A 13016-nucleotide genomic window follows, 5' to 3' on the forward strand; every position below is an offset into this window, starting at 1 on the left:
CGAGCGGAGCCGATGGGGGCCGATCCTGACCCAGCTGTCAGCGCACCGCCCCTCCCTCTTTCCTCTTTTCCCATTGGCCAGCACGGCCATCCGTTAGGGGCGGAGGCGCGTTCCCATTGGCGGGCGGGCACGTCTGTCCGCGCCGCGGCTCCGCCCCCTTTTCCGCCTGGCTCCGCGGCGCTGGAAACTTTGCGGGCGGCGCAGTCGGGAGCGGCTCCCGCAGCGCCCGCACGCCCGGACCCGGCCCTGCTCCTGCTCCGCACCGACCCCCGCGCCGCCCCTCACCGGCCCGCCCGGCCCGGTCCCGCACGGCGCGGGCAGCGCCGCCCCTCCGCGCTCCGCCGCCGCCGCCCGGCCATGCGCGCCCGCTGAGCCGCAGCAGAGGCGGCCGCCCTGCGCTGCGCTCCCTCCTTTGATTTTTCCTGCCGTGTTCCTCGGGGTTCTGTGTCGGCTTTTGCGTTCGCGTGACGCCCCCCGCGGGCGCGGGGCGGCGGCGATGGGCGCGGCGGCGGGCGGGCGCTCCGCGGGGCGCTGAGCGGGCGCGCAGCGGGCGCGGGCCGCGCCATGGCCGCCAAGGACAATCCCTGCAGGAAGTTCCAGGCCAACATCTTCAATAAGAGCAAGTGCCAGAACTGCTTCAAGCCCCGCGAGTCTCACCTGCTCAACGACGAGGATCTCAACCAGGTGGGATCTTACCCCAAAATCCAATGTTTTTCCCCCAAAATCTACCGCGGCGTCCCGCCCCTAGGACGCTCTGGGTCTCCGTGCCGGTGTCCGCTGGCACCGTGGGTAGCCTAGGGTCCCACAGGTATCTTGGGAGCCCCCTGGGTAGGTAGGTTAGGGTCCCACGGGTGTCCCGGTGGGTATTATAGGGTCCCATGGATGTTCTGGGGTCGCAAGGATAGAACGGGGTACCAGGTGTGCCTGCTGTCCCCACGGCTGGCACAGAATCCCATGGGATTCCCAGGGGATCTGCCTGCTGGACACTGATATTGTAGCGTCCTGTGGGTGCCTGTGGCTCTAGGTACCGTGGAATCAGGTCAGGGATGCTCTGGGGTCCCATGGATGGCACAGGGACCTACAGGTATCCCTATATTCCAAGGGATGTTGGGGAACTCCAAAGGTGCTTCCTGGTTCCATAGGGTATCTAGGAACCCTATGGGTGTTTGCTGATCATACAGATAGCCCAGGGACCCATAGGTATCCATGAGTTCTGTGGGGTGTTCAGGAGCACTCTGGTCCCATAAAGTGTCCAGGAGTCCCATGTGGTGCCTGATGACCCCATGGGTGGTGTGTGGTCCTGTGGGGTGTCTGCTGACCCCACGGATAGCACAGGGACCCACATGTGTTTGTGGATCCCATGGGGTGTCCAGGAGCCCCGTGGTTGCTCTCTGTTGCCATTAAGTATCCAGTGATTCCAGCGGGTGCCTGCTGGTCCCACGCATAGCTTGTGGGTCACTTGGGGTGCCTGCTGACCTCACAGACAGCACAGGGACTCTCAGGTATTTGCGAAGCCCATGGCCCGTCCAGGAGCTCTTTGGGTGCTCTCTGGTCTCACAGGGTGTCCAGAGATCCCATGGGATGCCTGCTGACCCCACAGATTCCCAGGTGTCCCACGGAGCACCCACAGTGCCCACTGGTCCATGAGGCTATGGCTCACCCCAGTGCCACCTCCCCAAGGGACTTCACCCCCTGAGGACGTCTGGGGTCCCGCACCAGCACTTGGGGTGATCCCGTCCCCTCCTGGGGTGCACGGCAGCAGGTGGGGGGTGTCCTGTGAGCTCCATCAGGCGATCCAGAAAGTCCTGGGAAAAACTCGGTTGGAAACAAAACGTCCCCTCCTGGACGTGCGGGACATGATCCCCCTGCCCTACACCCCCCTGCACTCCCGGGGACATGGCAAGGGGACCCCAGCCCCTTTCCAGAGAGGGTTCAGCGCTGGGGGGCTGCCAGGGCTGGGCCTTCCTCCTCTTCGTCCTCTTCCTCCCAGGCCTCACGCAGGCCCAAGGCCGGTGCTCCCATGGCAGGGGGTGTTGGGGGCATGGGGGGCGTTTTTGGGGTGCAGGGGCCCGTCCGTGGGTTGGGGTGAGGGGAACAGGGCCGCCCTCCCTCCTCCCACACCTTTCTGGGCCAGGGCTGCCATCCCCGCTCCCGATCCTATTATGGCAATGAGATCAGACATATTGCAGCGCTCGCTGGGGGGGCGGCGGAGGGGAGGGGGGGGCATCGTGAAATCTGAGGGCTAATATGGAAAAAATGTAACTGGAAAAAAATGCCGTGGTGTGTGCGGGAAAGGGGCGGGCGGCGCGGAGCGTCGCGGCCGTGCCCAGACAAAGGAGCCGTCCCGGAGGGGGCTCGGGAAGAGCCCCCCGCTCCCGGCCAGCCCCTTCCCGCTGCCCGGGTACTGCGCTGCCGCCTGGTGCAAAGCTTATTTACTTTTTGTTGGGGGGCTGAGAGCATCGCACGCAGCCCGCCGTGGTGCCTGCCTGCCCTGCCACGGCGGCCACCCACCTCTCTGGGGACGCGTTTCGGGCAGCCCCTCGCTGGCTTTGTTCCCGTCGGGGTGGTGGGTGGCCCTGGGGGGCTGCCCAGCGTCCGCTTCCCATGGGGTCGGGGTCAGCGCCGTGGCCGGATCCAGGCCGTGCGCGGGGGGCTCCGGTTGGGAAAACGGCGCAGTCCTGCTCGGCTTTCTCCCTTGCAGCTGGGGTGAAGTAATCCCGCTTCCCAGATAAGATGGTGGCTGTGGTGGTGTGTGATGCACGCACGCACCTCCCGCCCTGCCCGCAGCCCCCCGTGCCCAGCAGCCCCCCGAGCGCGGCCACCCCGGCGCTTCCCCGCCTCCCCTCCCAGTTTGTGCCCCGTTTCCCAGCCTGGCTGGATGTGGGGGTGTGCTTGCTCCGAAGCACACCCAGGAATAACGGTTCATTTAACAGCTCTGAATGTTTCTTCCTCTTTCACTCAAACATTTTGGGTTGGGAGGTCTCACTCTGCAGCCCACTCTGCTGGGCTCAGTGCCCAGCAATGTCCTGCTCGCCCCATGGACAAGGGACAGTGTTGGTGATTACCTAGAGTCAGGCTAGAAAAGTCTTTTGGAGTCATCTGACCTTTGTACTTGGCTTGGAGGAAAGGTGAAGGTACTTCACACTTACGCACTCGTGTCCCTTTTGGATTTTTCTTAGATAAAAATACCTGCGTGCGTGTCAGGAGCTGCCCCCGCTGCTTCCTGGGATGCTGCAGGGCGCTGGAGCCGCTCGGGGCAGAGACCCAGAGTGTGTTTGCAAAGAGTCACAAATATTTAGTGGTAGTAGTGGATTTCCGTCGTACTCGGGAACCGGCTTAGGAATGGGGCTGGGAGGGGGGAAATCCAGCCCCAAACATCAGGATTAATGAGCTGGAGCTCTCTAATAATAATCAGACTTAGCACTTCCAACTTCAAAGGGCTGTGCGGACGCTAAGTCCCTAATCCCGGGAGCGCTGCGTTCACGAGTTGTTTTTGTGCGTGGCTGTGCTGCCGGACGGGGCTCGGTGTGATTTGGGGCAGCTCCTTGTGGTCCCACCACCTGTTGGGGACGTGACTGTCCCCTCCCAGGGCTGCAGGTGGGAGGTGATGTGCCCTTGCCCCCCACAGTGTGTGTTTGACCTTCTGGGGTGCCCACACAGCATGGGAAAAACTGGGTCAGTCAGCGCAGCTGTTCTCCCTTTGGGAAAATCTGTTGCTGTGGGGAGTGGGCTGTCAGATCCCTTGATCCTTTGTGGTGGCAGGATCTGGCTGCTGGCAGACGTGGTGCTGTTGGTGGCTGTGTCGTGGCTGTGCCACCCACCTGTTGCCAGCTTGTCTTACGCTGCTCCTTTCCCATCCAGGCAGAAATTCCCTTTTTGTGGGAATTTCCACTTTCCTGGCAAGACATGCCCATGCTGGCACTGCACGGTCCCTCTGTAACCACCTGCAAATCTCATATGGAGCTCAACTTTCCAGAACCTGCCCTGGGAGAATGGATGGTTCCCAGGGTCCCCCTCCTGTCTCCAAGAGAAAGCCAGCCTGTCCAGTGGGACCCTTTCCCCAAGCAGCCTTTTCTCGTGGGGGTGTCCCCATGGGGTCTCTGCTCTCCACACTGGCTGTTCCACGCCAATCCATGTTTGCACACACACATGCCCTTGGTCTGTGAGATGAAGCTCCCAACAACATGGGACAGGCTGGGAATTAACCTAAAAATTTTGCCTGGCCTGAATTGGAAGAAGAGCAGAGTGTAAAACAGTTGCTTTTAATTTTCTCCATGCATTTGCTCTCTCGGGGAGTGGGGACTGGCACAGATAGAGGAATTTGAGGATGTCTTTCCAGCTACCAGTGTCTCTTTTTTTCCCTCTTTTTTTCTTTTTATTAGACGTCATGGCATAGATGCCCAGAGGACCACCCAGTTAGAAAATAAAGCTCTCGGACTTTTCCCACTGCCTCTTCCTGTGACACCCCTGCCCAGTGACAGGGGGTAGTTATTTCCATCCCTCCTCCATTGGACATTATCACTTTCCTACTGTTCTGGATGCTGAGCAGCTGGTGGCCAGCAGCCTTGAGGCTGCAGCGTGTCAGTGTTTGGTCACAGGCTTGGCTTTGCTCTGGGACATTGCATCCATAGGGCTGGGATGCCCTGTGCCGGTGCAGGGGTCTTGTCCTGGCTCCTTGCATTGTCCAAAGGGTGACAGGGTGAGGGATCATGTCCCAGCCACACTTTTCCCTCCAGCTCTGCTCCTTTTTGGGAGGAAAAGCCCCCATTTTCCTGGAAAGCAGCCCCCGCGCTTGCATTCCCTGCTCCCCACTGCTTGTATCATGCTGCAAAAATCCGCCTCTACTTGACTGGTTATTAGCACTGAACAGGGGGAGATTTCTCTGCAAATGTCAAATTTGCCTCTCTGGGTGGCTGTGGAGGTCAGGGACTTGGAGGGCACAGCCAAGGGGGCTTGGGGGGCAGGCTCATTCTGGCTCTGCCCTGTGGGCAGTACCCATCCTTGGGCAGTGACGTGCAGGCAGGGAGGGCAGCGGGCACTCGGAAGCTGTGTTGGATGCTGGTGTTGATTTGGGGAGCACTTGAACCTCTGTCTGGCCCAAGGGGAGGGACGAGCCGGCGCCTTTGGGTGCTGGAGAGCCGTCCCCTTTGCTCACACTCTCTTGCTGCTGGGTTTTTGCATGGCGCCGCACCTTATCTGCGCCGGCAGCCGACAGAGTGATAAATCCCCTCTCCAGCACTGTGGAGAGATGTTGCGGCTTCTCCCAGGCGCTGAGGCAGGCCAGTGGTGGGAAGTGGTTAGATATTCCTGGTGGCTGCCAGGCACACCGGCTTGGGGCTGCTCGAGAAGGAGCTGGAATTGCAAAGTCCATTCTGTCCCGCTTTGTTTTGTTGCTGTTTGACCAATTCCCCGTGCGTGCCACAGCCGGGCTCAGCCAGCTCTTGCTCTGACTGCCCCGGGCGATGGCAGCGCTGGGACCCAAGCGCAGCCCTGGGACCAGGGGTGTTTGCAGAAAGGGGCCGGCTGTTTGCACGAAGGGTGAATCCAACCTGTCCTCTTCCTGTTCCTCTGGTCGGTCAGTCACTCCCACTGCCCCACACGACAAACTGTCAGGGCAGCTCTGTCCTTTGGGATTTGTCAACACCTGGATCAGTGGTAGCGTTGTGCCAGGAGGGCTGTGCCATGCCCAGTGCCCACCAGCTGATCTGTGACAGTGGCATTTGGTGCTCCTTGTGCCCCAAGTCTGGTCTGTCCAGTCTGGTTTGGCCTTGTGCTGCATGTGGAGATGTGTTGGTGGTGAAATCCTGGCCTGGGATTTGCAGCTCTGGCAGTGGCAAATGTGTTTTGGCAAAAGAACAGGATACGGATGGAGAGGGGACTCTCCCCATCATCCAGGGTGGCCTCCAGAAGCTGCCCAGGTCTCATCCTGGAAAAAGCACTGTCTGGGCTGGACCCAGGGGCAGTGAGCAGCCACTTGGATGAGGAGCTGGGGGATGGGAGAGTGTTTTTGCTTTAGGAATGGTTGTGGATGCTCAGAGGCAGCGCTGCAGCCTCCGCGCTGGGGTTTGGCGTCACCAGGTGACAGACAGCAGAGGGGAAATGTAGAGGCAGGAAAACAGGGATGTAAGCAGCTTAACTACTGAGGCTGGGCTTCATCCTGGCCCTGGGGATTGCTGCTGGAGCATGGATTTGCACAGCAGCGTTTGCAGAGCCTCCCCACAGCCGTGGTCACGGGTCTCTGGTGGGTCTCCATCTGCCATCCCCCTGGGAGCACACAGAATATCAAGTGATGGCTGTCTCAGTTCCTAGAAGCCATGCTGTGGGCAGGAATGCCTGCTTGGCTGTTGCATCCCATTCCCTCCCTGAACACCGTGTCACCTTCCCCATTCCTGCCGTGTGACGGCTGCTCCGACTCATCCATCAGCGATGTTCTCTTGGCTCCAAGGTGTGCAAAACTGAGAGCACAGCGGAGCTGGAACGGCCCAGATTTCCTATTTTGAGGTTGCAACCACAGTATTTGTGGTGACTTTCTCCTTGAACTGTGCCAGAAACGGGTCCCTGCCTCTGGAGAGCTCTGAGTGGATCAGGAGACAGCACACAGGCAATGATGACCTTACTGTCCCCCCTCTCTGGGTCTGGATGAGAGCTGTCACCCCATTGTGCTCCCCTGGGTGTGGGAAGCAGCAGGCGCTGCTGTCAGAGAGGCTCCTTTGGTGAATATTGGGGCTGACCCATAAAGGTGATGGAACAAGTTCCACCTTGGATCCACCCCCAGCCTGGGTGGGTTGGGTACATCATTTTTTTGTGGGGCTGCTGGAAGCCCTGGCATCACTCCCCTGGTGCACAGGGCTCCCTGCTCCCAGTGCTGGAGGCAGAGCCTAAAGCTCCGATGCAACAATCCATTTTTCTTCCCCTTCCCGCTCAGTTGCCAAGCCTGAACAAAACAAGCCCTGCCTCCACCCGAGACAGGCTGATTACGTCTGCCGGCAGCCTAAACAGATTATCCCTCCCGCCACGCGCTCCGGGCCAGGAGTCTCTCCCAGCAATGGATTCGGGCTTCCCTCAGAACGTGTGGGGTGGGTGGGCAGAGGCTGTGGGGGCCTCCCAGCCCACCCAGGTGTGCAGCACCCCAGCAGGGATGTGGCTGCTCTGCCGTGGGGTTGAGTCTGGAGCCTAGGAGGGGATGTGGGTGTTGGTACAGCTCTCCTGTTCCACCCTGTGCAATGAACTCCTGCAGCACTGTGGGGCTGACACAATGTGGCTCTGCTGGGTCCTGACTGCTTTGCATGGGGAGGGAAGAGCTGAAGGCACCATAAAAAACACAGGAGGTGTGAAAGCCTGTCAGACAGGCAGCTGGTTGGTGTCACAGCCCACCTCCAGCCCTGTGGCTTGGCACTCCATGGGCTGCCACGCTCCTGTGACCCATCCTGCCCTCTGGAAGCGGGTGCCCTGTGGCCCTGGGGGTGTGCAGGGGTTCCTGTATCAGCCTGGGCTCTGGGAAGTGATGAGTGGCTCTGCACGTCCTTCAAGCCCAGTTCCCCATCTGCTGGGATTGTTTTCCCAGTGCTGGTGGAGCTGGTTGGGGTGGTTTGTCCATGCCTGGGCAGCATCAGCACAGCAGCCTGACAGCTTTGTGTAAACCCAGCTGGGGCCGCTTCCTTCTCCGCTTCCTCCCACCCGCCGTGCTGCCGGCGCTGGGCTGGAGGCAGCGTCCTCCCCCTGGCTGCACTGTGGGATGAGGGGACGGAAGCAGTGGCTGGAACTGCGACCTGAGAGGCAGCTGAGGTGCTGGTGTGCCCCACAGCCCCGCTCCGGTGTCGGATCAAAGGTGGGATCCGATACCTGGGCACTCCCAGAGGTGTGACAGGAAGCAGAGCGGTGACGTGGGGGTGTTTCTGCCTGAGTCATCCACCAGTAGTGCCAGGGATGGACTGGGCACCGTGGGGCTGCAACCCGGCCGCACCTCTGCCCTGATGGTGGGGTGAGCGTCACCCCACCCCAGCCCCATCAGCGGCCGCTCTCCACTCTGCTCTCCCACAGCATTTTGTGGCTCACCCTCCGGCCAGGCACCTTCTGGATAAAAGCAAAGCCACCCACCCAGTGCCTGAGCACCCTGTGTGGCTGCTACCTGTGGAGAAACTACATGAAGCTGCCCTTTGGATATCACTGAAGCTCCCAGGAGGCAAGCAGGGCCCTGTGTGGTCAAAGGCATCCTGGGAACCCTGGGGTTGTTTCTAACACCATCCCTAGGTGTGAAGTTGGACAAATCTCCTTGGAAGAAGGAAATTTTGCTCGGAGGTCTTGCTCAGTGTTGGCTGTTGGATTTTCTTCCTCTTGAGGAGCTTTCCAGAGGAGGCCAAGCCAGTGGAAAGGACGTGTGATTCCAGCTCCATCCTGGTGCTCCAGCACCCTCCAGGACCTGCCTCCCACACTGGGTTTATTTTAAACTTTGCTTCAGCTGGGCCATTCCAATGCAGGTGTGATGAGCTTATTTCAGACACTTCGTGTGCTAATTCATATCCCTTTCATTTAGGCTTGTATCTCTCTGGGCATTTGCTTGGTTTTAGCAGGAGCTTGTTTTGGTTTGGCTTTAAAAAGCGCTGCTGCGTGTTCATTTGTTGATGGGTGGAACCAGGCTGCCCACGCTGCCTGGCTCTAATTCATACCTTTCAGCTATTTTGGTTTCAATATCTGCAATTGGATGCTTCTGCCAAAATAAGTGAAGCCCACTGGTGGTTTTTTATGATGCTGGTACAGAAATGACCGTGCTCTGTGTTAAGGGTGTATATTTCAGGTGCTCGGTGTTTATTTACAGACAGTTTGAGCTAAAATTGGAATGGCTGAAGGCAAATTAATGTCTGCTGGGGGGTGTGAGCCAGGCTGAGGTAGGGCAGGACTTCATGCCTGTAATACTGGGTTAAGGTTGCTTGCTGCTGGCCCTGGTGATGATTCCCCTGTTGGTTTCACAGTTATTTTGTCCCTGGTGTGTCACTGGGACCTGCCTGCTGCTTGTCACACAGGCTGGATGCTGTGGGGTGCTCAGAGTGGCTGTGGTGGCTGCAGTGCTGTGGCTTGTGTCAGGGAGAGTTGTTGCTCATGGGGCTTTGCTGAGTGAGCACTTGGTCTTGGCTGGGAGCTGTGCTGGGACACAGAGGGGAGGAGAGCTGAGCCCTGCCTGCATCTCGTCTGTTGGGAGCATCACCACGGTGCTGCCCTGGCGCTGTGGTGCCGAGCATCGGGGACATCATGTGCTATTGTCACTGTCATCCTCTTGTTCCTGCATGGTGGAGGCCACTCCTGAGATTTTCCCAAGCCCCAGCTGCTCAGCACTCACCCCAGGTTCTCTCCTGGGAATTCGGGGACCCCATTTGTTGTCACAGTGACCCACTGAAGGGTCTCTGATGGTTCATCAGTAACGATTTGCAATTCTGCTTTTCCCCTGTAAACCACAAGAGACATTTGGGGTGTCTGGCTCTTCCCAGGCCACACGGGTGGCCGTGGCCACATCCCAGCACCAAGGGAACATCGGGATCCCCGCTCCCTGCGGAGCCCTCCCATGGTGCGGGCACGGATGCGTCACGGGCGGCTCTGGGTGGGGGCGCGGGGCGGGCGGGGTGTGCCGGGGGAGTGGCACAGCCTGGCTCACCTGCGGGGCGCTGCCAGCGTGGGCGGCACCGAGTCGGGCACGGAGCTGGGCACGGAGCGGGGCTGAGCGGCTGCAGGTGGCATGGGGGCCACGGGCGAGCAGGGCACCGGCATCCAGGTGAGCTGGGCAGGGCTGACGGGGGACTCCGGGCCCTTTGCCAAACCCAAGGAGGGTGGTGGTGCACGCAGGTGCCTTTCTGTGCCCCCACTGGGGTCGTGGGAACAGATGTAGGGGTGTCCTGGGCCCCCATGACTCCCCCAAATTGGATGCCAATCCCAGCGCTTTGTTTTCATTGGTTTAAATCTCATTTAAAGGGGAAAGGAAGGAAGGTCTTCTCAAATCATGTTTTCCCAGCTGCTGGGAGAGCAGCACCTCGAGCTGGTATGTCATATTGTGGAGGGGATAAGAGATTTTGTTATTTCTTTTCACTTTATAAACAGTAAAAGGTCTCCTCCGGCGTGTTTCCAGTTTGCTTACTCAGTGCTTCATGCATTTGACAGTTTCTGGTGCATAGGCAGTTTCTTCTATTGTTTGCAGGGATTTTTCCAGAGGGGAAACTTTTTTTTAACATTACAAAACCACAGAAACTGGCAGGAGGAATCTAGGGGAGGTACTGAATTGGAAACAGTTTTAAACTTTAAGGAACGGAAAAGAATGAAAGCAACAAGATTAACTGAATCAGTTAGAGAAGAGCTGGGAGTGTGTGTCCTTGTGACTTTTTGGCTGGGCCAGGATGGACGTGCATGGATGTTCCATGGTGGAAAGCAGTGTTCCCAGGCCCAGGGTCTCCTGGAGCTGGCTCTGCTCTGGGTTTCCTCCCTCCTGGTCTGCCTTGGTATCTGTGGAGCCGCCTTGCTGGTGTGGCAATGTCTTGCCACTCTTGCAGCAGGATTTGGCCCCCGCCCTTGCCAGGTGTTGGCTCATCGTTTACAGCTTGACAAGGCAGCGGGAGCGGTGCCCGCGGGAGTTTGCGTGGGAGGACATGCCCGGTGCCCATCCCCATCCCACGCCTGCTGTGGCGTGGGCCAGCTTCACCCTGGCCACTTCTGCATCCAAACCATCAGTGGAAAGAGCCTGGATAATTTTTTTTCCACTGACATACGGCAGTGCTGCAAGGTTCTTTCCGAGTATTCTTTCCCTTTCTCTTCCCGGCTGGCTGAGTGAGCTGTTTTCCCTCCTCCTGGCTCTGACCTTCCTGTGTGCTCGCTGTGGGGAGCGGGCTGGCAGGGGCTGCCCTGCAGGGAAGCAGGAGTTGGATGTGCACAGCACGGGAAGCGGCTGGGAGCTGGAGAACTGCCAGCACCGGGTAGTTTTTCCTCTCTTAATTAACGAACGGAAAACATGGAGCTCTCCTTTGGAGTGTGTTTTTGCTTTGGAGTAGAGGCACGCTGCCGATGGCGACGGGAAGAGCCACGCTGGGGATGGGCTCTGCCGGAGCTTGGTGCTCCGGGCACGGTGCCATGCAGGAGCAGCTGTGTTTGGAGTTTGTGCCTGGGGTTTTGCCTCCTCCCGAGTCCTCGTCTCAGTCCCGTTGGCACACAGTGTGTGTCACACCACGGGTTGGCATCAGACACCACGTTCCCTGCACTGGGAAGGCTGAGCTTGCCTGCGTGCAGGAGGCTGAGCTCACACAGCTGCCTTCGTGCTGGGGCTGCTGCAGCTTTCCATAGTCCCTGACCATTGATTCCCTGTGGTGCTGATCTGTGTTGAGCTGCTTTCTGCTGTGAGTGACTGTTCCTCTGCTGTTTCTTTGCAGGCCAAACCCATTTATGGTGGCTGGCTGCTGCTGGCCCCGGAAGGAACAGACTTTGATAACCCCGTGCATCGCTCCCGGGTAAGTGAAGCTGAGACATCCCCTCCCCATGACGCTGGTGGGGGTGGCAGGAGGAGCAGCCAGGGCTGTCCCCGCCCATGGGGGTGGCTGTGACCCTGGGAGTGTGCTGAAGGCACCTCCATGCTCCCATTCTCTTGTGCAAATCAGGAAGCTGGGAGATGTTTCTGGCAGCAAGGTTGGAATGCCTTCTTTGGGATGGAGGGTCTCCTTGTGCTGGGCAGCAGCCTGGGGCACTGCAGGTGCGGGTCAGGCTCAGTCTGTGCAGTTTTATTGCTTGTTGCTTTTGCTTTTTGATGTTTTGATGCTGCTCTGCTTTGCCTGACACGTGCCATGCTGCCAGGAAGGCGCTCAGGCCAGTGGGGTGTGGGCTGTGTCACTCTGAGCTGTGCTGTGACCATCAGAAAAGCTCCTGGTTTTCCTTTGAGGCTTGGAAGCAGCTACTTTATTATTCTGCAGCTCGTCATGAGCATGCCCAGAGCTTTAGAGGTAGGCTGCAACCTGTGCCCTAGTGTGGATATGCCAATGTCAGGCAGGTTCTGCAGCAAGGAAGGGGCTGAGTGGAGGTTCCCATTTGCTTTAATCCTGCAGAGCACTGAAGCCAAGTGCTGGCAGCAGTGACCTGCAGACAGAGCAGGACACACTCAGCTCCTTCCCAAAGGGGTTTTCTCATGCCTGGCAGAAACATCAGCATCCTGTGGGGTTGGAGCATCCCCCACTTTCCTGTCCTGGCGGGTGTGAGGCTCAGAAGGATGTGGCCAGGCTGGGCTCCTTTCACTGCTGGCTTTTGACGAGGACTTCCAGCCTGTCCCCAGGCTTGTCTTGCAGGGAGCTGGCTGCTGAGGCTGCCAGGATGGGGCTGTCTTGTGCGTGGGAGGGATGGCAGTGGTCCGTGAACCCTCTGTCACGCAGCCAAAATGTTCTGGGAGCTGTTTGTAATAAAAAAATTGCTCCCGAACGAGCAAGAATTGGGTTCTGAGTTCAGCCTGGGGTATATGGGTTATTATTTGGAGTCTCAGCTTGTCATAGGCTTGCTGGCCTGACATAAAGGGGACATGGGACCCAGGTCTCCCCAGAACCCAGGCTACCTGCTAAGCTGGGGCTTGTGGAGGTCCACAAGCTCCTCCCTGGTTCTGCTTGTCCCTAAGCACTCTGGACTTTGCCCGAAGGGCTGAGAAAAGTGAGATAAGAATTGCTGCACTGGGGCTATGAATCCAGGACTTTTTTCTTTCAGCCTGCTCAACCAGTTTTTGCTCTTGGCTGAAAACAACCTGGCACACATGAAAAAAAAAAGGGCAGTTTTCCAGCCAGATCAGTTCTCCAATCTGATTTGCTGTGCAGCTGCAGAGGCAGCAGTGCCAGCGTGGTGCCAGGATTGCCTGGGCAGAGCCATGCCAGGAGTGCAGCACCATCCAAACTGAGCTCATGTGCTGCTGGGGGACATCTGACATGACACCCTGTCAGCCCCCAGCACTGGATGCTGGAATGGATGAAGCTGAGGCCTCAGAGCATTTAGTTTGGGGATCCTTCTGGTGTCCC

At 58.6% G+C, this 13016-nt stretch overlaps 1 protein-coding gene across 6 annotated transcripts in view; it reads left to right on the forward strand.

Moving 5' to 3' along the window:
* The first annotated feature begins 498 nt into the window (after window positions 1–498).
* MPRIP (myosin phosphatase Rho interacting protein) overlaps window positions 499–13016 on the forward strand; it is a 76099-nt gene continuing 63581 nt past the window's right edge. For 2 of the 6 annotated variants that reach the window (XM_058816367.1, XM_058816370.1), the window contains exons 1-2: window positions 499–684; window positions 11403–11480. In XM_058816367.1, the coding sequence (XP_058672350.1) occupies window positions 565–684; window positions 11403–11480 (198 nt within the window). In that variant the 5' untranslated portion in view covers window positions 499–564. The remainder of the gene's footprint in view (window positions 685–11402; window positions 11481–13016) is intronic. The other 4 variants (XM_058816372.1, XM_058816371.1, XM_058816369.1 and 1 more) reach the window with 3 other exon arrangements.

Source organism: Ammospiza caudacuta, chromosome 17, assembly GCF_027887145.1.
Source record: "Ammospiza caudacuta isolate bAmmCau1 chromosome 17, bAmmCau1.pri, whole genome shotgun sequence".
Classification (NCBI taxonomy): Eukaryota; Metazoa; Chordata; class Aves; order Passeriformes; family Passerellidae; genus Ammospiza; species Ammospiza caudacuta.